The sequence below is a fragment of the Schistosoma haematobium genome, chromosome 2, assembly GCF_000699445.3.
Source record: "Schistosoma haematobium chromosome 2, whole genome shotgun sequence".
In the NCBI taxonomy this organism is placed as follows: Eukaryota; Metazoa; Platyhelminthes; class Trematoda; order Strigeidida; family Schistosomatidae; genus Schistosoma; species Schistosoma haematobium.
The window spans coordinates 16,510,220-16,538,171 of NC_067197.1; the positions used below are offsets into that span (position 1 = coordinate 16,510,220).

The 27,952-nt window shown below is 37.9% G+C and overlaps 1 protein-coding gene across 3 annotated transcripts; it reads left to right on the forward strand.

The window, feature by feature from the left end:
* The first annotated feature begins 1,944 nt into the window (after positions 1-1,944).
* Positions 1,945-27,322, forward strand: ALDH4A1_1 (Delta-1-pyrroline-5-carboxylate dehydrogenase, mitochondrial). Of its 3 annotated transcripts, XM_051214466.1 has the most exons (14): positions 1,945-2,033; positions 4,955-5,180; positions 5,223-5,426; positions 5,470-5,550; positions 5,592-5,660; positions 5,714-5,850; positions 11,560-11,685; positions 13,615-13,688; positions 17,091-17,332; positions 20,641-20,790; positions 23,329-23,431; positions 24,313-24,453; positions 25,162-25,416; positions 27,060-27,322. In XM_051214466.1, exons 1-13 carry the CDS (start codon positions 2,014-2,016, stop codon positions 25,170-25,172), a joined length of 1,584 nt encoding a protein of 527 aa, XP_051067644.1. In that variant the 5' UTR covers positions 1,945-2,013; the 3' UTR covers positions 25,173-25,416; positions 27,060-27,322. The 3 variants fall into 3 exon arrangements, with proteins under 3 accessions (XP_051067644.1, XP_051067643.1, XP_051067645.1); XM_051214465.1 differs by having other exon boundaries at positions 5,216-5,550; XM_051214467.1 differs by lacking the exon at positions 25,162-25,416 and having other exon boundaries at positions 5,223-5,550.
* The last annotated feature ends 630 nt before the right edge of the window (positions 27,323-27,952 follow it).

Sequence of the window (27,952 nt, forward strand, 5' to 3'; positions counted from 1 at the left end):
GGAGTTTGTTAAACTGTAACTTTAGTCTGCAACATGTCTCAGATGGACTACTTTACACTTTGAGGTGTTGAAGGTAAGTTCGTTATCATCTACCCAATCATGAAGTCGAGTTAGACCCTCCTGAAGTACCAGTATATCCTCTTGGTTGTGTATCTCTCTCCAAAGTTTCACATTATCAACAAAAAGTAATAAGTCAGATGATACCTGTTGTGGAAGATTGTATATATAAATCAAGGAGAGAAGAGGTCCTAGTACTGAGCCCTGGTGGACCCCACTAGGATATTCCTGAGATAAGGTGAAGGTAACCCTGACTTTAAAATGCCGATTTTTCATATATGAAATGAGCCAATCAGTTAGAGGTGGTCTGATACCCAATCGTTTGAGCTTATTGATAAAACATATATGGTTAACCCTATCAAAAGCTTTTGGGAAATCAAGGTAAATGATCTCAACCTTCCCCTTGCGACCAAGGATGCTTGTCCATCTGTCCACTGACGTCAACTGGTCGGTTATACAAGAATGACCATTTCTGAAACCATGCTGTTGGGGTGAGAAGAAATTTAAGGACAGTAAATAGTCATGTATACCATCGCATATCAGGGGCTCCATGATTTTCGAAGGTATAGAGAGAAGAGCCACCAGTTGGTAACTTGAAGTTACTGTGCGGCGACCTCCTTTGAAAATTGGTGTGATGTGATCCAGCTTCCAATTTTCCGGTAATGTGCCTCGGGTCGGCGAGTGTGAGAACATTCAGCTGTGCGGTGTTGCTAAGATTGAAGCTGTTTCTCTCAGTATAGCAGAGTGGACCATGTCCGGACCAGGAGAAGTGCCTTTTCTTGGGTGCTGCGGTTTCCGGAACACCAAGTCAGAGCTCAGTTTCACTTCCAAAAGTCCTGTTCAGTTGCAGATGAATCTGTCATCAGTAGAGTTGAAGTGGGTCAGTTGAAATATCCGAGAGTACTGTCCTGCCAGAAGGTCAGAAGCACTACTATCATTGTTGGTCGGGCTACCAGGATTTAGCAGTCGAAAAACCCCGGTTTCGGCCCAACGAATGGAGGCTGCATAAAATAATAAGCTTTCCGAATTGGAGACAAATCTGTCAATAAGCATTATCTGGTGCTGAAGCCTGCCTTCTCTAATTGCCTTTGTACTTAAGTTCCTTATTTGTTTGAATTACCCATATGCATCGTTTTTTCCAGTTTGTTTATGTTCCGCTCAGGGGTGCCTTTTGCGGTTTAGCAAAAGCAGAGTGCCGTTCTTAATGACTGTATGATGCTTGTAGATTTTTGGAACCGTTAATGGAACAGACTGCTTTGTAGCTCATAAGATCGTATGCAGTAAGAAATCCCCATGAGCACCATGATCAAGTTGAGGGTGAACTTCTCAGTCCACTTGCTGTAGAATGTCTTGTAAAGCTGACATCCAGCCGTTCGAAATTCCAGTGCCTGTTGTCGGTGTGATGTTCTAGATCAGTTTTGTTGATAAAACAGAAGGCTGTGATAGCGTGACTGTCTTTCCCTAGGGGAGCCAGGATTGATAGGTTGGCGATTAAGAATTCTTCGTTCTTAAATATGCAGTTTAAGCGTGACGACGTCTGACTGTTGCCGACTTGACATTTTTGAATAATAAGAAGGTTGAAGGACCGAGCTTCAGTAGAGTTTTCACCTCCAACGTATGTGAGTTCAAAAAAAGCTGACTTTAGGAGGACTGAAGTCCCCTAGAATTAGGATATTAGTGAATCCGAGACTAGTAGAGCGGGTTAATCCTTCCAACATACGATTGTCGTACTTGGGCTTGTAGATGGCTCCAACTAGACACCCTGAGGTGGTAGAAAATCTTACTGAGCACTATACGATGATGAGATTCATAAATCTAAAAGTCGATTTTGTCTGAACTGAATATGATATTTAGCCGGGTGGTTAGGTATTGAACAACCTGAAAGCTATTTAAATTTATACACTTTGGGGGAGTTTAAGTTGTCTTATTGAATTGCGCCCGTCGACCCATTCACCCATGTTAGGAGTACATTCAAGGTGACAAGTTTATGATTTTTATTTCATTTTCGAATTAATACGATATCTACTGATGCCATAGTGATCGATCTATGAAACACTAGACGTAGCCTGTGTATGTTAAAATTTCGTCGAAAACTTGGAGCGGACTTACCTATATCAAGCTTATCTAGCAGACCAAAGATATCAAGTTCTTTAATGGCCATATTATCTATAGTGTGTTCATGTTTGGGGATTTGTATGAACTGAAGGGAAGGGTGTCTCTACGGTATATTAATATACCGTTTGGGGTTTTGTCGATGGATGGAAAATAGGAGGTAATGTGTGTATTTAGGCGAAAAGTAGAAAACTAAGCGCATAAGTAGGAAATTTAGGCGAAAATGCGACAATTCGGCGGATATTTAGGCGAAAAGTAGACAATTCAGCGGATATTTAGGCGAAAATGCGACAATTCGGCGGATACTTAGGCGATAAGTCCGTAATTTGTCGACAAAAAGGCGATAAAGGGGAAAATCCGCATTATTTCCCCCGGACAGGCGAAAAAGGCGACATTCTGGCGCGTTTTCCCCTTTCGTTACCAAAGCATTTACCCCTTTATTTCCCCTTTTTGGGTTGTCTGGGTTCATTGCTAAAGTGATGTGAGAATACCTGAGCTTTACCATAGTCGTCCTACACTAATGATGAAGCATTATTGTCTCCCCATAGTTCCGGAATATTTCCTCTTTTAGTCTTTTGGTCTATATACGAATACAAGCGTTTAGGGTATTCTATAGGTTACTTAACTATTTTTTTCTTTGGACAACCTTTTAGACTTACGGAGGGTCGAGGCACAAATATTTTGAGCTTCTCGATACTGAGATTTCGTCTCATCATTACCCAGTAACCTAAATCCTTTCCACATTCTTCCCTACTGAACCATAGTGGAGAGTTTCTCGGACCCCTTGGTGTAGTCCAAGGTATATGGGGTGCAGTAAATTTTAAGTAAATTCCGAAATACATCAAAAGCTGTTTCAATTGGGGACTCTGGCTCCATTATCCAATCTACTGACGATGCTGAGCGTATAACATCTATATTTGCTTTCCAGACGTTAGGTCTGGATTGGGCTGGCGCGTGCTCGATCTTGACAACTATACAGAAGTCAAGTATTAGAACTGCATGGTCACTTTTACCTAGAGGCTCGTGACTTCATCCATGTAATAGGTCAATAAAGGATCTAGTAAAGATTATTCAGAGTTCAGGTCATACCTAGTTGCTTTCACATGTTGCACTAGGGCATATGTGATTATTATAAACAATTACTGCTAACTGTTCTTTGAAATCGGTAGTTACTAATTCCCGCCTTCAGCTTTGTTCCATACAGTATACTGAATGTGGAGTTAGGGTGATAACATGGGCCAATAAAGACCTATCAGTTTTACAGTGATCGTCTTCCTTTACCCCCGACAATTTGTTCACCTGAATTGTAATTAACAATAATTGCAACCCATAAAGTGATCTTGGGATTTGTCGTCTGCTAGCGCGTCTGCCTCTTAATGACCACGTTTCGTAGCCGCAAAGTAGAAAAGAACGAACTGCCGCACACTATACTCGTTATTTTATTAGTAGATGGGTATCTCGCCTTCGCTATCAGTGACCCAAGTTGGCAAAAGCCAAACGAGCTTTTTGAATCATCGCAGAGATTTCTTCAGACATCAACCCGTTAGGGCTGATCAGACGTCCAAGATATGTGAAGTTGTCGATGTGTGACCATTAAGAGTAGAGGATACTCGTAAGTTACTAGTATTTGATGACAGATGTCTTAGAAATATTTCCAGCATCTACTGGGATCACTGGGTAAGTAATAGTGAGGTTAGACGCAGAGTATTAGGGAATGATGGTAGGTCAGTTGATGAGGTTGTGAATATTCATCGACTGAGGTAGTTGGGTTATGTATACATGAACACCGATTACCACGACGCGCATGCTGACTAGTGTAGGGAATGGTTGGAAGAAAGTTAGGGGCGGCCAAACCAAAACGTGGCATCAGTGCTTGAAGTCACTAACTTCTAGTCTTAGCCATGTTTGTAGATGCAGACTACTCAGTTGGGGTCTGCGTGACTATCGTAACCAATGGTTGAAGACTCTTGGTGACATGGCTCAGAATCGATCACAATGGCGTAAGTGTATACACTCTTTGTCTTCTCTTAAACAGTGAGATTAAAGTTGCTTTATACTTTTCTTTCTACCAACTAGTTCTTTCTCCTTATATGCAATCTTTCTTTTATATATTACTACCATTTAATTAACTTCTATGAATTTGGTGTTCATCCTGTTGTGTTAATGAGGTGTGGCAACTTGTATCCATGCATTTATTTTCCTGGTCCTACGTTGTAGATGATTGACTGACTGATACAGAGAGGCCTGGTACAAACAGTAATTTCTTATGACAACTAGTAAGTGACTAGTTTTCTAAGGGCGTTAAGTTTTTGAAAATTTAAAATTTTAGTTACGAGTAGTGGGGAGGTGCATTTCCTCTTTTTGGAGATTTCCGGGATGTCTTAATGATGTTGATTAGATTTCCCCAGTTTGTGTAAATGTAATGTGAATTGTATGGAATGTTTTTGGAAAAACCCCAACATTGTGTGCGAATATTGGGGATTTTGAACGTTTTCTCGAAATTTCTAATGCGACTTTCATAAAATTGCTTCACATCTTCCTCTAAGTTGGAAGGTTAGTTATATTTTTGGTACTTCAAAAGAAAGAGATATGTGTAGTTATTGAAGTACTTAAGAACCCATGTTATGTTTGATTCGGCACTTTCACCCCAATAACCCGTAACATGCGTATATGTATATACATCATATCATCACGATTACAAGGTACCGCATATCTAAAGACTACTTATGTTGTAGACTTATTAAGATAAGTTTCTTCCATTCCTGATTTTTCAAATTACTTGTAGATCGTGTAGCGTTTGTCGTTGTGTTCCGAAATGGCAGTACCAAAAACTATTGAGCAGGCTTTTCCAGGTCACAAACGAACCAGTTCTGTTGCATAAACCGGGTAGTACGGAACGTCAGAAGTTGGATAGTACGTTGGATACTATGATTATAAACGGGCCTTATCATGTGCCTATATGTATTGATTCAAACGAATTATCATCCGGACAACCTCGAAGGCAGATTTTGGTATGTCAATAAAGTGTTTTTTTTTTAATGGGAAGAATCAAGCCATTTGAGCATTCGAAAACACTGGTCAATTTTTATCATGCCTCAGGAGAGCAAATAAAATCTGCAATTGAATCTTGTCTAATAGCTCGTAAAACGTGGTCACGCACAAGTTTTGATGAACGCGCTAAGATATTCTTAAAAGCAGCGGACCTTGTTAGCGATAAATATCGCATGGAGTTGTTGGCATCAACTATTCTCGGTCAAGTAAGACCATATACTTTCTATTCTAGGCTATGCCCACTTTAAGGCGAAAACAATTTTTCAGGCTGAGATTGACGCAGCTGCAGAATTAGCAGATTTCTTGCGTTTTAATGTGAAATTTGCCTCAGTATGTATTTACTTCAAGTTCAAATCTCTTCTTAACCACAGGAAGCCCTGCAATATAAACCAATCAATACCCAGGATGCAAAGAATGAAGTAGTTTACCGAGCAAATGAAGTAATTGTCATCATTCATCCCTTTTGATTATTTTTTGTCTCTTTTTCTTAAAGGGGTTTTGGGCTGCTATACCACCATTTAATTTTACAGCTATTGCAGGGAACCTAGCAAGTGCCCCAGCTTTAATGGGGAATGTTGTGATTTGGAAACCCGCTGATACATCCATATATTCTAATTATCTTGTTTACAGGTAAGAAGTTCATTAGAACATATTTTTACAATATCCTTTTTTTGAGATAATTTGTAGTAGTCATACAAGAGCCATATTGTCTATTTTTCTGTCCAGAGGTATTTCTTGGTAAATCTGACCTTATGATACGTATTAACATTTGTGGATGGATATATCATCAATTAAGGTCTATGGGTTTGTAGGGATTTCATAATCTTCGTTAATATACTTACAAACAAATGGTTTTCCGACCACCAAACTGCGCTGTCGACCGGGTGTTCTTCGTAATTCTGATAACTGACGCGCATTATAATTGATCAATCACCGATTTCTTCAAATTCAGACCACTAAATTTTAGTATAATTCTTCCGTTAGTTTCAGCAAACCATGAAAATATTGGTAGCCAAAGATATCGAAAACCTTCAGCTCATAGTGGAGATATCCATAAGTTGTATTTCTCATATCAAAGTTTTGAAATAACAGAATTATTTATATTATACGGGATTTGGTTGGTTCAGTGTTTAACGAGACATTTTCATTGGCTGAGTTACTGTACTTTGTAAAATATGGTTCTCACTAACCCACTTTCAATGAATGGATAACGAATACTATGTACTATTATGAGAAATGGGAGATAACAGTCTACTCTGATAAATATTTAGTTTGTCTGTTTTGTAGTGTTAATCAGTAAATAAAATCCGTTTTTGCAGTAGCTCAAATATGTCTCTGTGGTGCTGATGTATCATTCATCTGCTTTCAAATTTGACAATCCAGTTATTTTGGTCTTGTTTACTCTGCACTTTCCTGTATCCTTTTAGTTTATATCACTTTTTTATTGGCATCACTCTTTAAAAGAAAAGTTGGAGCAAAACTTTTGTCAGATAAACTAAACTGAAATATAATAATTCATGGTTGCATAATTGCACAGCTATTGTGAATTAAGTTTTAACTAAATGGTATTACTAGTTAACAGTTTTGGTACTTGTATGTGTTGGGACTATAAACCATTTGTTTACTAATCGCCCCCAAATGCCCTGGTACGGCCGATAGTTGGGAGAGTCAGCTCTCCCTCTCGAAATGCTCTTACATGGTCAGGTGCATACGACCACTGCTAGGGAAGTCCTACTCACTGCCTTCTCGCGGTGGGGGTGTCGTTTACGGCACTGAGAGGACGGAAAGCGAATGTATGGCGCTCCGTGTGTACCAACCCGGTGAGTTTGAAAACCCTGATTCCAAACCAATGGTGCACATAGGCTCCAGGATCCTGTGGAAACAAATGGCATATGAACCCATTGTTGGTCACCGGCTACCATGGGAATGAATCTCCTTACGTTGCTCCACTGCCTTGTGGATTATTATTTATTTATCTATTTAAACATATAAATATTGGTACAAGGGAGGCACCAAATATATATGCGCCACACAAAACAATGAGAATGGGAAGAGAAGAAAAAGGAAGGTAAGGGGCGTAAAAGAAAAGAAAGAAGAACAATAACAACCACAGATTAGTGTAAGGTAGTGTAATAATAATGGGGGAGACGAAAAGGTAGAACCAAAAGAAATCTTTCAGTTAAGGGAGAAACAACCACTTTTATGAAGAAAGTAAAAGGTTACAGCAGGATCGCCACTGGCTTCTATTCTGAGCCATATCCGATAACGTTTCTATCCACTGTGTTGCACCATCTCTCGGACCCCAGCCAGGGAGTTGTGAAGGACCAACAGAAGCCAGCCCTTTGCAGCTTTCTTTCATGCCACGACACCATGTCATACACTGACCACCTCTCCGCTTTCTCCAACCAGTCCCAGAGTCGGCAAATAATGCACGACGTGGACTTCTCTGGGACGATATTCGGAGAACATATCCAAGCCACCGAAGTCGGTGTTTCAAGATGGTGACACAAATTGCATTATCGTCTCTGTGCCCGAACACACGATGCCGAACCTCTGCATTACTGACATGATGTTGCCACTGGATGTCAGCAATCCTTCGGAGACAGCGATGATCGAACACACAGAGTCGTCTAACGTCCTCAACTCGGAGAGGCCAGGTTTCACAAGCGTAGAGCAAAACTGCTCTCACGTACGCGTTGTAGATCCGACATTTTACAGCCGAACCAACATCATGAAGGCGCCAAAGATGGCCCAGATTGGCATAAGTCCCTCCGGCTTTCACTATACGTGCATTGATCTCATCACTCACACCCCCACCAGCATTTATGCAGCTACCTAGATACACGAACTTTTCGTCTACTTCTATATGCTCACCATCCAGGGTGAGTACAGGATTAGAATCCTGCCAGTCTTGTAGAAGTACTTTGCACTTCGAAGGTGCAAAGCACATACCATACCTACGGACACTGATTGCCAACTGACTAAGCGCGAATTGTATGTCTTGGGGATTATCGCACAGTAAGACAATATCGTCCGCATACTCAAGGTCGAGAAGCCTTTCTCCAGGCAACAGATCCACACCACCATTGCTTACATCCATCAGAGCTGTTTCCAGAATGTCGTCGATGGCAAAGTTGAAGAGGAATGGTGAGACTGGGCAACCCTGTCTAACCCCACTGCTCGAATAGAACAATGGAGAGAGGTGGTTGTATGCCCTCACTCTGCCTGAGGTGTTTGTATATAGGGCTTTTAGGATGTTAATAAACTCAGGCACATGCTTCTTCAATAGACAATCCCAGAGAACAGTCCTGTCCAACGAATCGATGGCAGCCCTGATGTCAAGAAACATTACGATTGTTGGCCTTTGAAAAGTGTGCCGGTGTTCTGACATTTGGCGGAGGGTGAAGATATGATCAATACATCCTCGATCAGAACGAAACCCAGTCTGCTCCTCGCGAGTCAATCTTTCTCGGGTTTTGAACAACCTACGAAGTATGACGAAGCCAATAGCTTGGACGCAATCGGAAGTAGACTTATCCCACGATAGTTGTTACAGGGACGACGTGAACCCTTTTTAAAGATAGGGACAACTATCGACTCATTCCATGACGTTGATACACTCTCTAGCTCCCACACTTTTGTAAACAACGTCGTCAGTTCCTTAGTCAGAAAGTCACCACCATCTTTAAAAAGAGCCGGAGGTAAGTCATCTGGGCCAGGTGATTTGTAGCGCTTCAAGAGTTGGAGTTCCTTGCGGACTCCCGCCACATTTGGTGGATCAGTCGTCACCGGCCATGGAGGGCAGGACAATTCGACCGATGTTGCCGGAGCAGCAGGTAAGTTGAACTGCCCTTCGAAGAATTCTGTCCATCGTCCAAGACGTCGATGGATGTTAGTGATTGGCATTCCGTCATCCTCGCAGATTGTTTTGCTCACACCAGACCTTTGCTTCCGGTGGCCCGGATGAGTTGGAAGAGCTTCCGGATGCAGCTGCTGTTTCCAGCTCATTAGCACGCTCCGACCACCAGGCTTCTCGGTCCTTACGCGAACTTTGCCCAATTTCATTACGTAACATCCTTCGTTTGTGGTCAAACTCACGGTCACCCGGAATAGACCGACGAGCTTCAATGAGTTGTGAGGAGCCTGAAGAAACCCAGTGCTTATAAGCGGGACGTTTCGCGAACCCACAACTGACTGTACCCGCCATTTTCATGGCGTCATGCAATTGCAACCAATGCTCATCTATACTTTTTGGTGGAATGGTAGCTAGCCTAGAAGCTAGCTCGGTTCGATACTTACTAGCAACTGAAGTTGCAACCAACTTGCTAACATCAATCCGTTGGTGGCGGTCACTCCGTTGGCCACTGAAAAGTAAGGTAAGATTGGCGCAGACCAAGGCATGATCAGAGTCCGGATAGGTACTCCAAAAGGAGCGGCAGTCTTGTACACAACCACGCCAGCAATAGCTGATCGCGATGTGATCAATCTGAGTCCAGGCTTGAGATGCAGAGGAAGGATGCCAGGTGGCACATCGGCGATGACTGTGCCGAAAGTTAGTGCTAGCCAGAAACAGGTTGTGGTCTGTGCAAAGTTGCAGTAGACGGTCCCCGTTATCTGACCTGCGACCAACGAGTTCCCATCGGCCACCTAAACGACTCTCTTCTGTGCCTAGACGCCCGACCTGAGCATTCAAGTCTCCGGCTAGTACTGTAATATCTTTCGAACGCACTTTCTGGAGAAGAACAGTTAACTGGTGGCAGAATTCATCCTTGATTGCATCCGGGCTGCAATCTGTCAGGGTATAGGCTGAGATGACGAAAAGACATCGTTTCTCACTCCGATTTCTTTTCACTCTGATGGAACTTTCTAATCTAACAGCACATAACCGACTGTTAAAGGTAATCCAATCGATTAGTGCTGCCTCAGCTCTAGCGCTTAGTGCGACACCAACGCCAGCAAGACCAGACGAAGATGCCACAGGGTCCCCAGATAAGCGCACGTAAAATAAGCTTTTTGAAGCGACAAATGGAGAGCAAATTTGTAGTACTTCACCAGAGTCTTGAATACGGGTCTCGGATAGACAGCAAACATCGATATTAAGACTTTCCAAAGACATAGCCATCCCTATCTGTTGTCCGACCTGCATAAGTGTGCGGACGTTGAATGCAGCCAGTTTGAATGGTGCACGTGGTTCCAGAAAAGCTGCTTCAGTATTCGTATTTGGTGGTAGCATTCAATTTTCAACCAGGCAGTGATTCGAGAACGTTTAGGTACATCCGAGTTTCCACCGTAGGCGAGCTGCTGTATAAGTCGAAAAATAAGGATACATAAAGTGGGAATAAAAGAGAGTGAATAAATGATGTAGTAAATAATAATAATAATGATAATAATAATAATAATAACAATGGCAATAGTAATAATAATAATAATGTGAATCGTCTGACTGTTAATCGAAGCAAGAATAGTATTTTCCGTAAGTATCGTCATTTCATTCTGTTTGGGTATGGGCTGTGATAATGCCCGGATGCCCAGGCCGAAGCATGTGATTTTCTTAGGAGGCCACACCCCGAGCCTTTGACCTAAAGGTCTGACCCACAAGGCAGTGGAGCATCGTGAGGAGATGTAGTCCCATGGTAGCCTGTGACCAACAATTGGTTCATACGCCATTTGTTCCCTCAGGATACTGGAGCCCATGTGCACCATTGGTTTGGAATCCTGTTAAAGCATCGGACACTCGCTTTTCGTCCTCTCATTTTCGTGAACAACACCACGAGGAGCCAGTGAGTAGGACTTCCTTGACAGAGGCTGTATACATGTGACCGTGTGAGAGCATTTCGAGAGGGGGGCGGGCCCACTCCACTCTCGGCCGTACCAGGGCATTTGGGGGCACCTCGTGGATTAGACCCCAAGGTCAAAAGCTCGGGGTTTTGGCACCCAGGCAGTATCCTAGCCCTCTTATAAATCGAATGATTTATGTGACGCTTATCTATTTGGTGCCTCGTACCAATGTTTATATGTTTAAATAATAAAATAATAATGATGTTTACTAATCTAGTCATGGTGCTGTGGGTTAACGGTTAAAACACTCTGCTTCCATCCATTGTGTTTCAAGTTCGAACACCGCTCCCCTTTGTTCTTGGGAATCAGGTAGTATCACTAACTTTCGCGCAGTTTAGTTGAAAGCTGAGTACATAAACCTATACTTAGTGAATGTCATAATAATAACAAGAATATTTCTGACGTACTAAATTTACTGTACGTGTTTATTCGCATTTATGTGCTACACTTCACAACGCTGACTCTCATATCTTCCAGTTTCTTTATTATGTAATTCTAAAGATTATTCCGCGAAGCAGGTTTACCCCCTGGTGTAATCAACTTTGTCCCAGCAGATGGCCCAACATTTGGTAAAATAATTTGTGAACACCCTCAACTTGCTGGTATCAACTTCACTGGAAGCACGAAGTGAGGATAATCTTTTTGTTTATTTTATTTGTGATATAAATGACCTATATAAAGTGGGATCAAAGAACGAAGGTTTTAATGTTGTTCATATGTCGAAACCTAATAATGACGGGTATGTTTTTATCAATTGGAGAGTCTGAAACCTACAAAATATTGTCTAGTCGTTTTAAAACACTTAGTCATTAGTTTCGTTAGTAATTTGTATATAAATCCGTTCTTTTACCATCAGAATGGTCGTTTCTTCTGGCTAGTTGTCTTATTTTCGATTTCAAACCATTCGGACGGCTTTGCTCAACCTAGATTCGTCACGATGATAATTACACTAAAATGTTATTGAGTCCATCCATTGAAAAATAACATTACTTAAAACTAAATCATTTGTTTGTTTTTTGAAATTATTCACTGGTAAATGTAATATGTAATGATCATTGACCACTTTAATCGTAAATACTTAATGAATTTACGGTCGTATTTTTAGTTAATATAACAGAATAATACAAATTGTTGTAGGACCTTTTACTTACTTTTAGATATACAGTTATAACTTTATTGATTATATTATATGCGTGAATGTCTATTTTCACATATATGCTCTTGTTGATTATTCACTTCTGACTTTGAACATATTTTAGTAGCGCTCACCATGTTTCTGAACTATACACCCTAATTGGTTATTTTTTAATTTATACATTTTTCACTGTATACAGAGAAAAAATCACTCATTGTTTACTGAGTAACTTTTTACAGTTACTCCTTTCTCCATCTACTCAATTTACATATTCACTCGTTCAGTTTACCCGCTCACACGAATGTTTGAAATATAAATGTCCTAGATGCTACTTCTATCCAACTTTTTATTTCTGTGTTGTATTAACGTTATTAGTCTTCAGAAGATGTACCAAGTTTAATAGGTCGTATATTGCACTAGCATTATAGTCACTCAATCATATTGGAGTCAGACAATGATCACTAAAAAGCTTTGAGTTGTAGAGTAGTTATGGTGTTATGGTTTCGAATATTCAAACTGTCTTGTTACAGCTTAGACGAGAAGTTGGGGAAGCTCGAGCTCCTTAGTTTTTTTTTAAAGTTTTGTAATTCTAATTTCTGCTTTCTCATAGAAACTGCCTTCAACCTGCTAACCACATTCTCCTTTGCTCCCTTAATAGTTATTTTGTCTTTTATATTATTTCATTCGCTGCTGTCAGAGGTCAATTATCAACTGTTACTGACTGAATGACAGGCGTGTTATACAATAATTGTGTCTTCTCTTAAATCTAGGAAGGTTCTCTTTTAAGCGATCGGTTCTTTTTTCTTATACTGTTTTACCCAACGATTGATGTGTTGTTACCTTGCACAGCGTAAGCGTCTTTGTTGCTGTGTAATGATTAAGCCGATCTTAGAGTACGTGTTTAGTCTCTGTGCCATTGTTGGGGTGATCCAGAAATCGCTTGCAAAAGACAAGCAAGCATCAAGAAACACTAAGATGTGTTTCGTCCAATCAGCGTTCATTTGGAGTCTTGGCCAGAAATATCAAGGTGACGAAACGTCACATGCGGAAGCTCTGATTGGTTGGCTACTACAGTGCTGTTATGTTTAGTAGCATTCCCGAATATTCCAGCGACCCAAGGACATTTAGATATATTATAAAAACCCTATATTTTCTGTAATAAAATGAACCTTGGAGTAAAGTATTTTCTCTCGTACTTGCGTCTTCTCTCTGGTGTTCAAGTCGCTGTGTCGTTCTAGCGTGCGGGTCATCGGAATAGCTTAGGAAATAAATATAGCATTCAATCCACAAAACTTATCAGCCATTTAGTTCAGAATTCACCTTAAGATTTGATCTATTTAAGAAGGTTTTGACTGCCAACGTTTTCCACTTCGATTTTCCTACTGTTGCACTTTTATTAGGAATTACTATTTACATTTTAGAACCTTTCGTGCTATATTGAAAATGATTGGCGACAATGTTGATAAGTATCGTGGTTATCCAAGAACTATAGGTGGTAAGTTATGAAATCGGTTTGGTGAAGCGTTTAATATTTCATTTTCTGTTGAATTTCACATATTCTCTTCTTGTATGCATAGAAAATTGTTCAGTCAGATTCTTGAGTCGATTTACTCTAGCTTTATTTGAAGTACTTGACTATGGAAAAAAAATAATTACTTCAATGTATGGATGGTTTTTGAAGGGATACTGTCACATACTGTTAGGTCTAATAATACATACAATATCACATTTGTGTGTTGCAGTCTCCTGAGCAAATCAATACACGAAACATTTAATTTTACAATCTTCTACTAAAAACAATATACTATGAATTGATGAATGTAATCAGTAGCTCATTCAAAGAAGAGTCTATACTGTCAATATGTTCCGAACAATATCGAATATTAAAATACAGGGATTGTGTAATAAGTAAATTACTTAAGGTAACTCAAATAAGACTTTAAGACAGGACTTTGGGAAACATACGGTCCATTAGGTTTTCACTCTGATCGATCAGCATCGCATGTCCGTGAGATTTAATAGTCATGGTTAGTTCCATACCGTATGGATTTGTAAATACCCGCTGCTTATGAACTGCAAACTGAAATGAAAAAGACGTCTAGTACAGTGGTGATGATTTTCAACAATCTAGCAGTTTATAATAAAAATATAGTATGTATCTGTTTTGCATATAATTATCTAATAAATATAATTGTAATTGTAATGTATTTTTATAACTCAAATGTTGAAAATAACGTGGTTTTTTCGATCCATTCAGTTTTTGTAAGATTGTTCTATGTTCGATGTGAACTACTGAAAGTGTCATTGAAATGCCTCAAATTTTACAACTGACTCAATGTTTTTGAATGCTAATATCTGTTTCATGTTACATCTTTGATATAACAATGATATTTTCTCCTCTCAGAACAAATATCATAATTCGGTTTAATGACACTCCACATTGTGAATTACTTACTCCTGTTACCCCTCGTGGAGGAGCATAGGCCCCGTTTATTTGGAAGCAGAAGAGATGTGAAACGACAGCACACGAATCAGTATCAGTTAATGTCTAAGGAGCAAGAACACGACGTGCTAGCACAACGCATATATATTTCAAAAATCGAATAACGCGGTACATGTACAAAAGGGAAAAACTTATCGCAAAAAGGTCTCATCCATCATTTTGCAAGTCTAATTTATGTAGGGTTTGTTCCTCTTTTTCCAGCCTGTTTATTTTTTTACCGTGCAATAAGAAAAACAGATTCATATTAACAACGACACATGTAGTGATTTTTAATACTGTTACACTACCCCGTCTCTTTAGGAGGCACTGTCCTCAGTGCCTGGCTGTGAACACGGGTATGCTACATCTCTTTCTAATGGTACTTCGTAATAGCTAGTGGCAGGCGGGGGGGGTTCTCAATCTGGGTATTTAAATGCACCATCATTCGCTTTGGTTTCAACTGGTTATGGTGTAGTGTTATTACGTCATCTTGAGGCCGCTGAAGTTTACGCACGACAAAGCTACTGGAAACACAATTTCATAGGGTCCTAGCTAAATGTGGCAGAACTTATCAGAACATAGTTCTGATAATCTTCGTCTTCTTATCACACTATCGGAATTTATCAAAGGAAATAATTGCCTTAAATTTAAGTTCTAGCTAACTAAAACAATCACTTAATGTTTTAATTAATATGATTTTCTCAGTAAATAATATTTTGTGCTCAGTGTTTTTTGTGTTGAGTCAGTCAGTCAGTCAGCTACAACGTAGGACCAGGCACATATGTGCATCAGTCCAGGTTGCCATACCGCATCAGCACAACAAGATGAACACCGGATTCATAGCAGTGGTTAGGTCAAAGGTAGTAATATGTAAGAGGAAGATTGCATATAGAGATATAGTACAAGAAGAAAGAATTGGTTCGTAGAAAGAAAGATATGAAGCGATTTTAATCTCTTAGTTTAAGGGAAGACAGGGAGTGTATACACCGACGCCATTGTGATCGATTCTGAGCCATGTCACCAAGAGTCTCCAACCATTGGTTACGATAGTCACGCGGACCCCAACCAAGTAGTCTGCATCTACCAACATGGCTCAGACTAGAAGTTAGTGACTTCAAGCACTGATGCCACGTTTTGGTTTGGCCGCCCCTAACTTTCTTCCAACCATTTCCAATACCGGATAGCATTGCACGTCGTGGTAATCGGTGTTCAGGCGTACGTAACACGTGGCCCAACCATCTCAGTCGATGAAGATTCATAACGTCATCAACTGATTTACCACCATTCCATGATACCCTGCGTCTAACCTCACTATTACTTGCCCGATGATCCCAGCAGACGCCAGCAATATTTCTAAGGGATCTGTGGTCAAATACTAATAGCTTACGAGTGTCTTCTACTCTTAAAGGCCATGTTTCGCTGCCGTAAATTAAAACAGAACGGACTGCCGCGCAGTATACTCGTCCTTTTATTGATAGACGGATATCTCGCCTTCGTCAAAGGTGACGTAAGTTGGCAAAAGCCGAAGGAGCTTTTCGAATCCGTGCTGAGATTTCGTCAGACACCAACCCATTAGGGCTGATTAGACTTCCAAGATAAGTGAAGTTGTCAACGCGTTCGACTACTTCACTACCTATCCTTAGTTCAGGTGTTAACGCAGACCAGTCCTGAAGCAACAACTTGCATTTAAAGAGAGAGAGAGAAGCGCATTCCAAACATCCTGGCATTGTTGCTCAGTGCTACCAGAAGACTCTGCATTTTGTCAGCGTCTTCACCAAACAGGACTATGTCATCTGCGTATTCTAAGTCGATAAGTGGACCTCCTGCTAGGAGATCAATACCCGAGAATTCAGTTGACGAGAAAGTTATTTCCATCAGTAGATCTATGATGAAGTTAAACAAAAATGGGGAAAGTGGACAGCCTTGACGGACACCACTTGAGGTTGCAAAAGTAGATGACAGTTCGCCATAAGCCCTGACTCGACTAGTAGTGTTCGAGTAAAGAGCCTTTACAAGGTTTATGTACTTCTGAGGTACGCCTTTCAATGACAGACACTGCCACAGAATCTCGCGGTCTACCGAGTCAAATGCTGCTTTTAAGTCGAGAAAGACCACCATTGTCGGACGCCGATAAGTATGCCTGTGTTCTAGAATCTGACGAATGGTGAATATGTGGTCGATGCAGCCACGACCAGGTTGTGTTGAGCATATTCTTATATATAAAATTGTATTATCATGATATTATCCAACTTTTCATTGATTTTAAATTGTATAAAATCTCTTTATCGTTTTGTGTTTTGTTCGCTTGTCAGTTAAATCTAATATGCTAGTATTAACTCACACAATAATAATAATAATAAATCACTTCTCGACCTCTTTATATTTATACTAATTTATTCAATAAAATTGTTACAGAATGTGGCGGCAAAAATTATCATTTTATCCATCCATCTGCAAACTTGGAAGAAGCTGCTCTCGGCACTATCCGAAGTTCATTTGAATACTCTGGTCAAAAATGTAGCGCATGTAGTCGACTTTTTGTACCAGAAAATTTATGGCCAAAATTTAAACAACTTTTACTTGGTCATTATGAACAATTGAAAATAGGATCACCACTTGATTCAGATACATTTTCATCTGCAGTTATTGATCATACTGTGAGCAATTAGTATTATTATAATCTTTTTAAGGGGTTTTTGTGATCACTTAACTATAGTAGAAACAAAGATCAATTATTATGTGATTTGTATTGGAATCTTCGATAACGAATTCATGGCTACAGGATTTCAATCCCGACTACTTGGTTACAGTTCCGAGCTTTTATATAAGCAGCCAGGTAGTATTAGTAACGATACTGTGGCTCACAGGTTAAGAATTTAGGTTTTTAGCTATTAAGTCGCAGGTTAAGACCCTCGCTCCACCTTCCTCTGTTTGAGCTACCGGGTAATATCACTAGACATCACACCTGAAGTATGGTATTCTCAGCCATATACGCAAGTCTTTACGTAATAAATAAGCTAATAAAAAGGTTTGAAGAGCATGACCTAAGAGTGTACTAAAATATGTACTTAAATAGTTAGATTTCAACTAATAATCTGGTTCTCTCAGTTTCTCGACTAGTTTATTCATCAAAGGGCGAAATGCGATATTGTGTATCATATAATGATTGATTTGGATACATAATTTAGTCTAACCACTGATTATGAAGTACCCATCAAAATAACTACTTTTCTTTTTCTAATTTGTTTTCTACGAATTCCAATTTGCCGAATCTTTCAGTTTATTGGCTCTTTTCTGTTGTTATTTCACTCTTTTATATCTCAATTTATTTGGGTCATTTTTTAAAATTAAGAATATCCTACTTCGTTCGTTGTTTTCCTAATTATATTGGGAATAACCACCCAACTGTTACATCCTTGATCTGTCTACCCAATTTTATACACGGGAGATGACTAACATGACTACAGCGTACAAACAATTGTTCACTCACGTATTCTTCATTTTTGAATTAGAAAAATATAATCATGTCCAAACTGGCCATCAGGGTAAAAAAAATAGAGTACCATGATGAAGTCTCAGAAACTCTTTCAGCCTCGACCACACAGCTTCAATATTGTTTGTGTGCATTCCGGTTGTTGAGTACACAAAATGCCACTTGTGGATAACCACACGATTCACGTAACCAATACTATGTAGGAGTTTGTACGCTCTCCAATCATCCGTATATATTGTAGTACCTAGCTGAAGTGACCTTGAGGGTGAACACCTACTGATTAGGACTAGATGAGGGTTATAAAGCTTTTAGAATTCTCATTCACAGTTGATGGTTAGGGTTAAAAACTAGATTTAGGGCTTTCATCACGAACTGACATCAGCTATAACGCCAAAGCTCTATTTGGCCAAATGTATGGATGAATTTCGCGCCAAAATTCGTGGCTGGTTATCTTATACCTGATTGGTTCGTCCATAAATTATAGTCTCGCCGATCCTGGATCTGATATCATATTCGATTCCTGGTTTTATCGTTTCGAAGACATGTTCCACGCCGAATGCTCAAATTTCGATGACGCAGCTAAAGTTAGCTTACTTCTGAGAAGACTCGGAACAACAATAATAATATGTGAATTTCATCCTACCACGAAATCTTCGGGATTTATCTTTTAATGATACAGTCCATATATTATCTAAAAAATTTGGTGAGTTGTCCTCATTATTCAACAATGGCTATCAGTGTTTTCAAATATCAAAATCACCATCCGGTGATTATCCCATATATGCTGGAAAAGTAAATTGAGAATTCGAATGATTTAAACTAAAAGGAATTACAGCAGATCAATTTAAATGTCTGATTTTTATTTGTGGATTAAAGAATCCAGAAGATGTGGACATCTGCACCAGGATTTTAACGTTAATTGAACAGGAACCCAATATGACTGCAAATGGTCACGAAGGTGAAACCTTCCGATTTCAGTTCAGTAAATGCACTCAAATCTTCTATACAAATCACAGCAAGCTGCTGGTAAACCACAATCACCATGTTAGTTTTGTGGAGCATGGTATTTTGTGAATTTATATCCGCTCAAGAGTCACAAACGCCTCCTTTGTCATCGCGCTAGTCATAAAGAAAGTCACTGTCCACCAAAGAAATACCAGCTGAAATGTCGTAGCGGAAATATGAAGCGACATTCACTAGGTCAAATCAAGAGCATGTTCGCAACTTTTAGATTAAACGGAAGTATGTAGACTTATTAGTGAGTGAAAAATCTATCGTATCCAGTTCGATACAGCTTCCGATATTACACTGATTTGCAAAAACACGTGACGTAAGCTGGGGGATATACACGCATTCAACCAACCGAACATGTTGCCCGAAATGCCTGAGGAGTTATGGTGAGGCTAACAGAAGTCGTGTGCGAGGTGCAATTCAAGGAACATAAATTCGATAACGTCTGTTACCTGACAAGCCGGCATGAGGTATGTTCTCATAAGCCTTCCTCTGAATCTATCCGAATTTCTCATAATATTTCTGAATCTATGGCCTCTAATGTAACTTGATCTCATAAAATTTCCAAACAAATACCTCGGATGCAAAATGTTCTCATAATAATTCCAAGTCAAGTCTCCAAATCAGAACACGGTTGAACAGGAACTTAATTATATTCCAAATAAACAAGGTTGAATGGAAGTAGGAGTCACAGTAAGAAAAACGCTAGTATATTTATAGTTTTTACGTAAGAATATTCTAGAGTCTCCTCCAAGTATCCAGCAGCGCTATCCGGCTAAGAAGTGGCCAATCAGAGTGTCCCAACACAGTCCTGCACGGAACATGCTTTAATCCTATCTTTATCCCGCCAACATACCCAAAGAAGCCTTTACCAATGTAAACGTTTACCTTTTGGTGTAATTCTGGCATTAGCTATCTTTCAATAGATAATGAACATTATACTGGCGAATTTGCCAGGGGTTGCTGTCTATTTGGATGATGTAATTGTTACAGGTTCCAGTATGTCCAAGTTACTTAATCGACTCGATGCTGTTTTAGCCAAAATATCTGAATATAGATTCTATCTAAAAGAAGTGTACAGTTTTGGCGGACTAGGTGAAATACTTTAGTTTTCCTCTACTTACCCAAGGTCGTTAGTTTCAACTTGAAATTACGCATCTCTAGCCTCAAGGTTAATTCAGCTAGTCTATAGTGTCAAGGTATTAGTCTACATCGAGACGAGTTCCCTCCTGTGTATTATTGGGTAGACAGATCAATGACCTAACAATTATATTTTGGAATAATAATGTATTTCATCATTCCTATCAAAATAATTGTAACCTACTGCAAATAAAAGATTGTAGGTCGGTTAATACTGAATTATTAAATACAATGAGATTTTTAAATCTTTTTGATATTATTTGGAAATTGTTTTTATCATCAATTTACCACTACACAAAATGAATATAAATTCGATTTTAGGCATTCAATAAAATCTCTGGCTATCTACAATATGCATCCAGTTGTCCAGATATTGAAGTTGTCGCCGGTGGTCATAGAGATGACAGCGTTGGTTACTTTATTCAGCCTACAATTTTGATTACTAATAATCCAACAGACAAGTTAATGAAGGTATATATCATTGTTTATACTTGTGAATCGATATTGTTTAGCAACAAAAATAACGTCATTTTCTTTTGTTTAAAAGCCCTTAAATTATGTTTACAATGTTATTTGTATTCCGATAGCTTTCTGTCATTTTACATTTCAGAATGGTAATTAGACAATTCATAATTTAATACCATGTGTGAACTTGACATCTTCAATGCTATTAGTGTCTTTGGATTCTTCATCTTTCATATTAGCATGATGACTGATGTGTGTCAAACCTATTCTGTTCATCTCACTTAATGCACATTTGATATTCAATTGAAAGCCCTAACTCTGTAATTTTTACATGCTTGTCATTTTTTCTTTGCATTTGATGTTTTTATTGGGTACTTATAATATCTTGGAATTGACGATGATCTTATGAAACCGCCCATATTTTTGTTATGCTCGTGTTTTACGGTCATGAAGCGAAATTAAACATACTGTATCAATGAATATGTGTACTGTGAATTAAAGATACCAAACTTAAAATTGATCGTCATACTGATATCTCACTAAAAGAAAACATTGACAAGTTTATTCCATCCTAGTTAGTAGGGAAGTCGAACTTCTGATATTTCAAAGCTTAGTTTAAGTCACTTTTTCAAAGAATAAATAACTTTCTCTTTGCTAATACAATTTTAAAAATGAATTGGTATATCCAAAAAGTTTCCACTTCTCATCATAAAGTTGTCGATAAGTCTGCTACTCGAACGCTTAATAAAAACTCCATAACTGCTTCATAGATCTCCGGCTTGTGGGGAAAAGATCTAAAGTAAGGAGAAAAGCTTTACTTCTAGGCTCGTTTATTTGCAGGGAACAGCAGGATTTATCGTTTGCTGGTAACCTATACACCTTTGAAAACTTCTGAAGATATCGTTAACTTAATAGTAACGTAATCCAATCAGATTTTAGCACACAATTCATTAATTTACTAGTAGTTCCTAGGGTGCTCCCAATGCATGCTAATTTAACGTAATGTCCTTAGTTTTCTCTTGGCCTCTGAAGACCTTATTAAGAAATTCTCTGTGGACCCCAACAGTCATTTTGGTCAAAGATAGAATACTATGTGTAAAATATTCTTGTATTAACCGTGTGTACATGGATAGATGGGAGTTGATGTAAAATCTAAACTTTGATTGAATGATCAAAATTTTTATCTTTTCTTATAGTTTACTGTTGAACAGGTTGCATGTGACTTAAACCTTTTACATGATTATCTTCAAATGCTTAACTTGATGTCATTAATCATAGACATTCAATTCTATGTGTGATAACAAAGACATAGAGGATTTAATTGATACTTCATTTGTTTACTTTTTTATAACTTCCATATGAATATAATTAAAGTTGATTTTCAATATAGCTATAGTAAATTTATTGTTAAATGGATGTTGTTTAATGAGCATCTAGTTGATAAAATTGAATCACTTTTTAATTAACAACTTACAAATTCAAGATTATCTATTAGTAAAAATACTATTGTAGAATAATATTACATTAAAATTCATTTGGTATTGTTTGGCTTGTATCTTCCCATTGAGGTTTAAGACTGCAATTGATCAGTCTGTTATTGGCATATGTGAATACTGTGTGTATGCCTCGATATTACCTTAATTCACAAGCTATTTGTAAGCAATGATGGATAGTGGCTAGCAGTGGAATCCAGGACGCGCGTTTCGTCCTACTTGGGACGCGTCAGCTGGGTGTACCTGCATCTCAGAGAGTTGATGTTCACTCTGGGACTCGAACCCAGTACCATTCGCTTCAAACGCCATCGCGTTATCCACTCAGCTACTGAGTCCTGATAGCTACATTATAGTTTACATTTATTTTATTTTCGAAAATAATTCATTTCAATAATACTTGAATTCATCATAATTCTTATTTAGGAAGTAAACAAATATTTCATCGAGGAATATCTTTTCATTTTCAAATGCTGTACAATTGTATTTATATGGAAATCATGTAGTCAAATATATGAATAAGTTTGGTATGGTCACTTATTTAAAAATGGGAGGGGTACATAATAAATTTTGAATAATTCTGGTATAGCAGCTCGAACTGATGTAGGTACGTACGAAGTTCTACGTTGTTACTGACTGAATTCTGCAAACAACTATTTAGTTAGCGGTTATCACTGATTAGTGAACTATACCTTATTCTAATTTTCTCTTGTTAGATGAACCAAGCCACTTAGGATATATTACATTGTAAAGTTTGTTTGAACTACTTACATCCAAGTTGGTTTCGTGTTGATATTTTTACATTCTTACATTACATTGAATTAATCAATTATCTTCGTTAAAACATTTTCATCATTATGTCAAAAGTATATAATAAATATAATAATTCTAATCAGCATATGTTACATATTTCTTATACAGTGAGTTATTCTTTCATTCGTAAGGTTTATTTCTTCAAACAACTCAGATGAAATCTGATTATATGTATATGGATATTTCATATATTGATTTCATTTATATTACCATTTGTGCTTTTTTTCCTAATTAAATTTAGGATGACATTTTTGGACCGGTTTTATGCACATATTTATATCGTGAAAATGAAATTGAGAAAACCTTAGATCTTGTTGATTCAACTACAGATTATGCATTAACTGGTAACTACATGATATATATATATATATATATATATATATATATATATATATATATATATATATCATAAAACTCTCCTTTACTCATTAATTGTTTTTCAAGTCAACTAGGGATTGTCGTATGCACTTCATTTTCCGGTTTTAAGCCACCAATCTGTTGATGAAGCGTTCATAATCAGGTATCAAGAAAACAAGCTGATGATACTACAATCTCTTTAGTGGTTGAAATTATATTTAACAAATTTCAGTAGATTTGTGTTGTGCTGAGCTGTATGGGATCCAGGATGCTCGTTTCGTCTCATTTTGGACTCATCAACCTAATGTACCTACATTTCATTGTTGATGTCTACACTAAAACTCGAATCCAGTACCCACCAAGTCAAATATTATAGGATTGTTCAGTAAGCTAAGCGGTTCAAATAGCTACTAATTGATCGAAGTTCAATCACATGTTGATAGGGAGACAATCTAAACCCTCATGAATTAATCATCCTTGAGATAATTTTAACGTATTAATTTGAAAATTCCCACTTAAAATAATTAAGTTTTAGATCATATTTTGCGCTGTTGACGTGATTTTAAAAATCGGTTTGCAATTTCTCTAGCTTCCATAAAATAGGTGAAGTACAGAAACACATACTTTTATTGTCAAACTCCATATAATTTGATGTGTATGCAGTCCATGCAACTGTGACGAAAAGTAGTATAAGCAGGCTCTTCAGGTGGTCAGGTGTTTGTAAAAATCACCTCATTGAAATTCACATTTCATATTGTTCAAATAAGTTGTAATAGTTTTCGTCTTCTTTCTTTTTTTCTTTCTTCAACTATCCAGTTATTGGTTTGGAAAAAATTAAGATATTATTGTCTTTTTTTTAAAAAAAAAGGTTCCATTTTTGCTCAGGATGAAGAATTTATTAAGTATGCAACTGATCGCCTTATCGATACAACTGGTAATTTTTATGTAAATGTTCAATCCACTGGATCTGTAGTTGGTCAACAACCATTTGGCGGAGCTAGATTATCAGGTAAATTTAAAGTGTTGTACCATTTTAAAAAACTAACAATGAAACCATAGCATTTTTATTTTCCTGCCTTTGTCAATAGAACTTAAAAGAATTATTATTATTTAATTCAATAATTAAACACTAGTAATTAGTTTAAATATTAACAAAACAAAATTGTTCATTATGTTGAACTGTTGAAAAAAATTATCTAATTCGTTGCAAACTATTTTGCCATGTCTGAAGAGATTACGAGTTCACCTAATCTAAGAACGGAACTAAGACTCTGTGACATAATGACTGGATCGGCTAACTATTCTGATGGTCCCAGCCCTGCTAACTAGAGAGAGAAGTCCAAGTTCGAAAGGGGGAAATATATTTCACAAGCAGCAAGAAACACGAACTACAACAATAAGCACAACGCAAGCGTATATTGCTTACTTACTTACGCCTGTTACTCCTTGTGAAGGAACATAGGCCGCTCACCAGCATTCGCCATCCAACCCTGTCCTGGGCAATCCTTTCGAGCTCCTTCCAGTTGTTATTCATCCTTTCTATATCTGCTTTTATTTCCCGACGTAATGTGTTCCTTGGCCTTCCTCTTTTCCGCCTTCCTTCAGGATTCCAAGTTAGGGCTTGTCTCGTGATGCAGTTTGACGATTTGCGTAGTGTATGTCCTATCAATTTCCATCGTCTTTTCCTAATTTCCTAATTTGTTCTCTCCCACAAAAGGCTGTTACTGATGGTATCCGGCCAATGGATGTTGAGTAAAAACTAACTCGCTGAAAAACGCAAGCGTATATATACAGCATAAAAATGTCCTTGGGAAACGGTACAAAATAGCATACTAAAAGAGACAACGAACCAATGGTATTTAAGGTCCCTCCAAGTGGGAAATACAACACGAAGGTGAAAAGGGGGTTTTTGGTGCGAAAACAAGAAATTCGAATTTTTACAATGGAATTACAAAAATAAGGCATTTACAAAGTGAGTTCTGGGGATCTAACATCCCCAACACCTTCCCTTCTAATAACGTAATTTCCTGGTATCCAACATTACGTTCAGCGGGAGATTTCTTTCTGTCGATGGGCGAACTGGGGCTAACCGCTTATGTAGCTGGTTTCGGTGTTGAGTCCACCTGTCTCTTCCCACCCCTACATCGTACATAACATGGCCTAGTTTTCCGACCACACGTGCCTCGGTTCAGGGACCATGATTTTGTCTGTAGTCCCGAGCGAACAACGGACATCCAACCTCGTACGTTAACAGCTTCTGGGACTTGGTCTGTGATGGCAATTGTGTGGTTCTCGGAAGCATCAGATTGTGGATCGTCCTAAACTTTCTTCCCATGAGGATCTCTTTCGAGGACTTCCGCTCCGGTAGCATATCACTAGGTGTCGTTCGGTAAACGAGTAAGAAGTTCAATGTTTCCACTGGCGTCCCTTCCCCTTTCGACTTGATTACAGCCCTCTTGAATGTATCCACAAATCTTTCTGCTTGGCCGTTTGACTGTGGGTGGTAAGGTGGAGAGCAGAGATGCTTGATAGACAGCCGTTGGCAAAAATCTTGAAACTGAGTTGAGGTGAACTGCGAACGATTGTCGGATACGATTACATTTTCTAATCCGTTGCGGGCGAACATCTCCATCAAAAGTTTCATCGTTTGAGCAGTCGTTGGTGGTATAATGGGAACGATCTCTCAGTTCACCTCAACTCAGTTCCAAGATCGATGAATTATGTAAATTCTAATCGCTGATTTTATTTCGTATATGATTTTGACATAATGATAACGTATAATTTCACTAATTTAATCAGGTAAAAAGCTTTAGTATACATGTTTACTTGTTTATTGATTCATATAAGATTAAACAATTTATGAGCTTTTCACAATGTATCATGCCACTTATTATTCATTGTCAATTTAACGGAATAGAATTTTCAATAATCCATTTGTTCTATGCTCTGACCTTTAGTAATCAGTAATTATGAATGATTTGACAGTACGGATTCATTGAATTTTAATAATTATCAGTTTTTGACATGACTTTCGTATGTTTATTTATAAGTAGTAGGAAAACTAGTTGACGTTCATTACCTTATTATTATCATTATTATTATAAGAATATGAATAGAATATAATGCTGATGTGTAAGTTTACAAAAATTCATAACGTTATAATACAAACTAATTGGAATTACATTAAGTCTGTAAAATTTCAAAGTTATGGTTACTTTCTTATTTTACTGTGTATGAACTAAACTTAACTAATTATTGAATGTGATAAAAAAAGATTCTCAAACCATCTATTGGCTTATCATAGAAAAATAGAAAAGTTGAAGTATTGTGGTCTGTCTGACGTCTCGTGACTTAGTGTAAGCCACTTCTTCAGAGTAAATAGATAATCGAAATAAAATTAGCACAAGGTTAAATAGTACTAAATCGTACTAATATATAATAATATATTTATTATTATTATTATTATGTTACGATAACCTTAATATTCGGACTCCGTTGCGTTATTCAGGTGAAATTAGGATCATCTTCAATAATTTCGAAGTTAAATTTGTCGGATTTCATTTTTGTGTACCTGATTAACTTGTCGTGATTCTTTTTTCCTATGTTATAATCTAGGTACAAATGATAAGGCCGGTGGACCTCAATACACTTTGAAATTCACTTCTCCGCTTTCGATTAAAACACAAATTAAACCCATTCCATCATGGAAACAAGCACATATGATTGATTAATTGTTTGATTCACTTTTACTATTTGGAAATTACTCATTGCATACGTATAAGGCCTAATCGTTGAACCATCCTTATACTTGTTATTTCAACAAAATGTTTGTACTCTTTTTTAATCTTACATGTAATAAATTTTATACTTTTCGATGATATTTTGCTTATTTAAAAACCTTTCAAACGGTTGTCACAATTTCACTTATATTTCGAAAAACGGTAGTATATTTTCTACTCGTTAACCGATTGTGAATCAGTTATAGGAAAAAAGCTCATTCATAGGTTTTGGATGAAGATTTTCCTTGTCATCTAGTGATCAGTAGGCATCCAGAAGGCACATATTTCAAAATGTGTGAATTTTTATTCTAACCACTTCTGGATTTCCTTAGTTCCCTTCTCTTGGCATTTCGTGCACGGCTAAAACTAAGTAACTAGATGTATAAAATGGTTCATAGTTTTTTCATCGAAGTCACATACATTAGTAGTTAGGATTCATGGTGAGACGGTTGACAGTTAAACACGTTTTGCTTATCTCGTAATTTCATTGATAATTCTTCTAATTTAACGCTAATTGTTGTATCTGGTCGTCGCTGATATATTATGTCGGAATAGCTTATCACTTTACTCGGAAAACGAGGAACTACTGCAATTCCCACGACACGGAAGTAAGAACACAAAGACTGTTACAAATTAAGATTTATTAACCCCAACACACAACGCCGACCCTAGTCGAAAATACATTCATTTCTATATTGGTCTTACACCCATTTTGGTTAGTAATTACTA

Bases quoted from the DNA above. Each gene is read 5' to 3' on its own strand.
- ALDH4A1_1 (XM_051214466.1), top strand. From the start codon at position 2,014: ATGTTAGGAGTACATTCAAG. The intron at 5,427-5,469 runs GTAAGACCATAT...GCCCACTTTAAG, and splicing joins CATCAACTATTCTCGGTCAA to GCGAAAACAATTTTTCAGGC. The intron at 17,333-20,640 runs GTGAGCAATTAG...ATTCGATTTTAG, and splicing joins CTGCAGTTATTGATCATACT to GCATTCAATAAAATCTCTGG.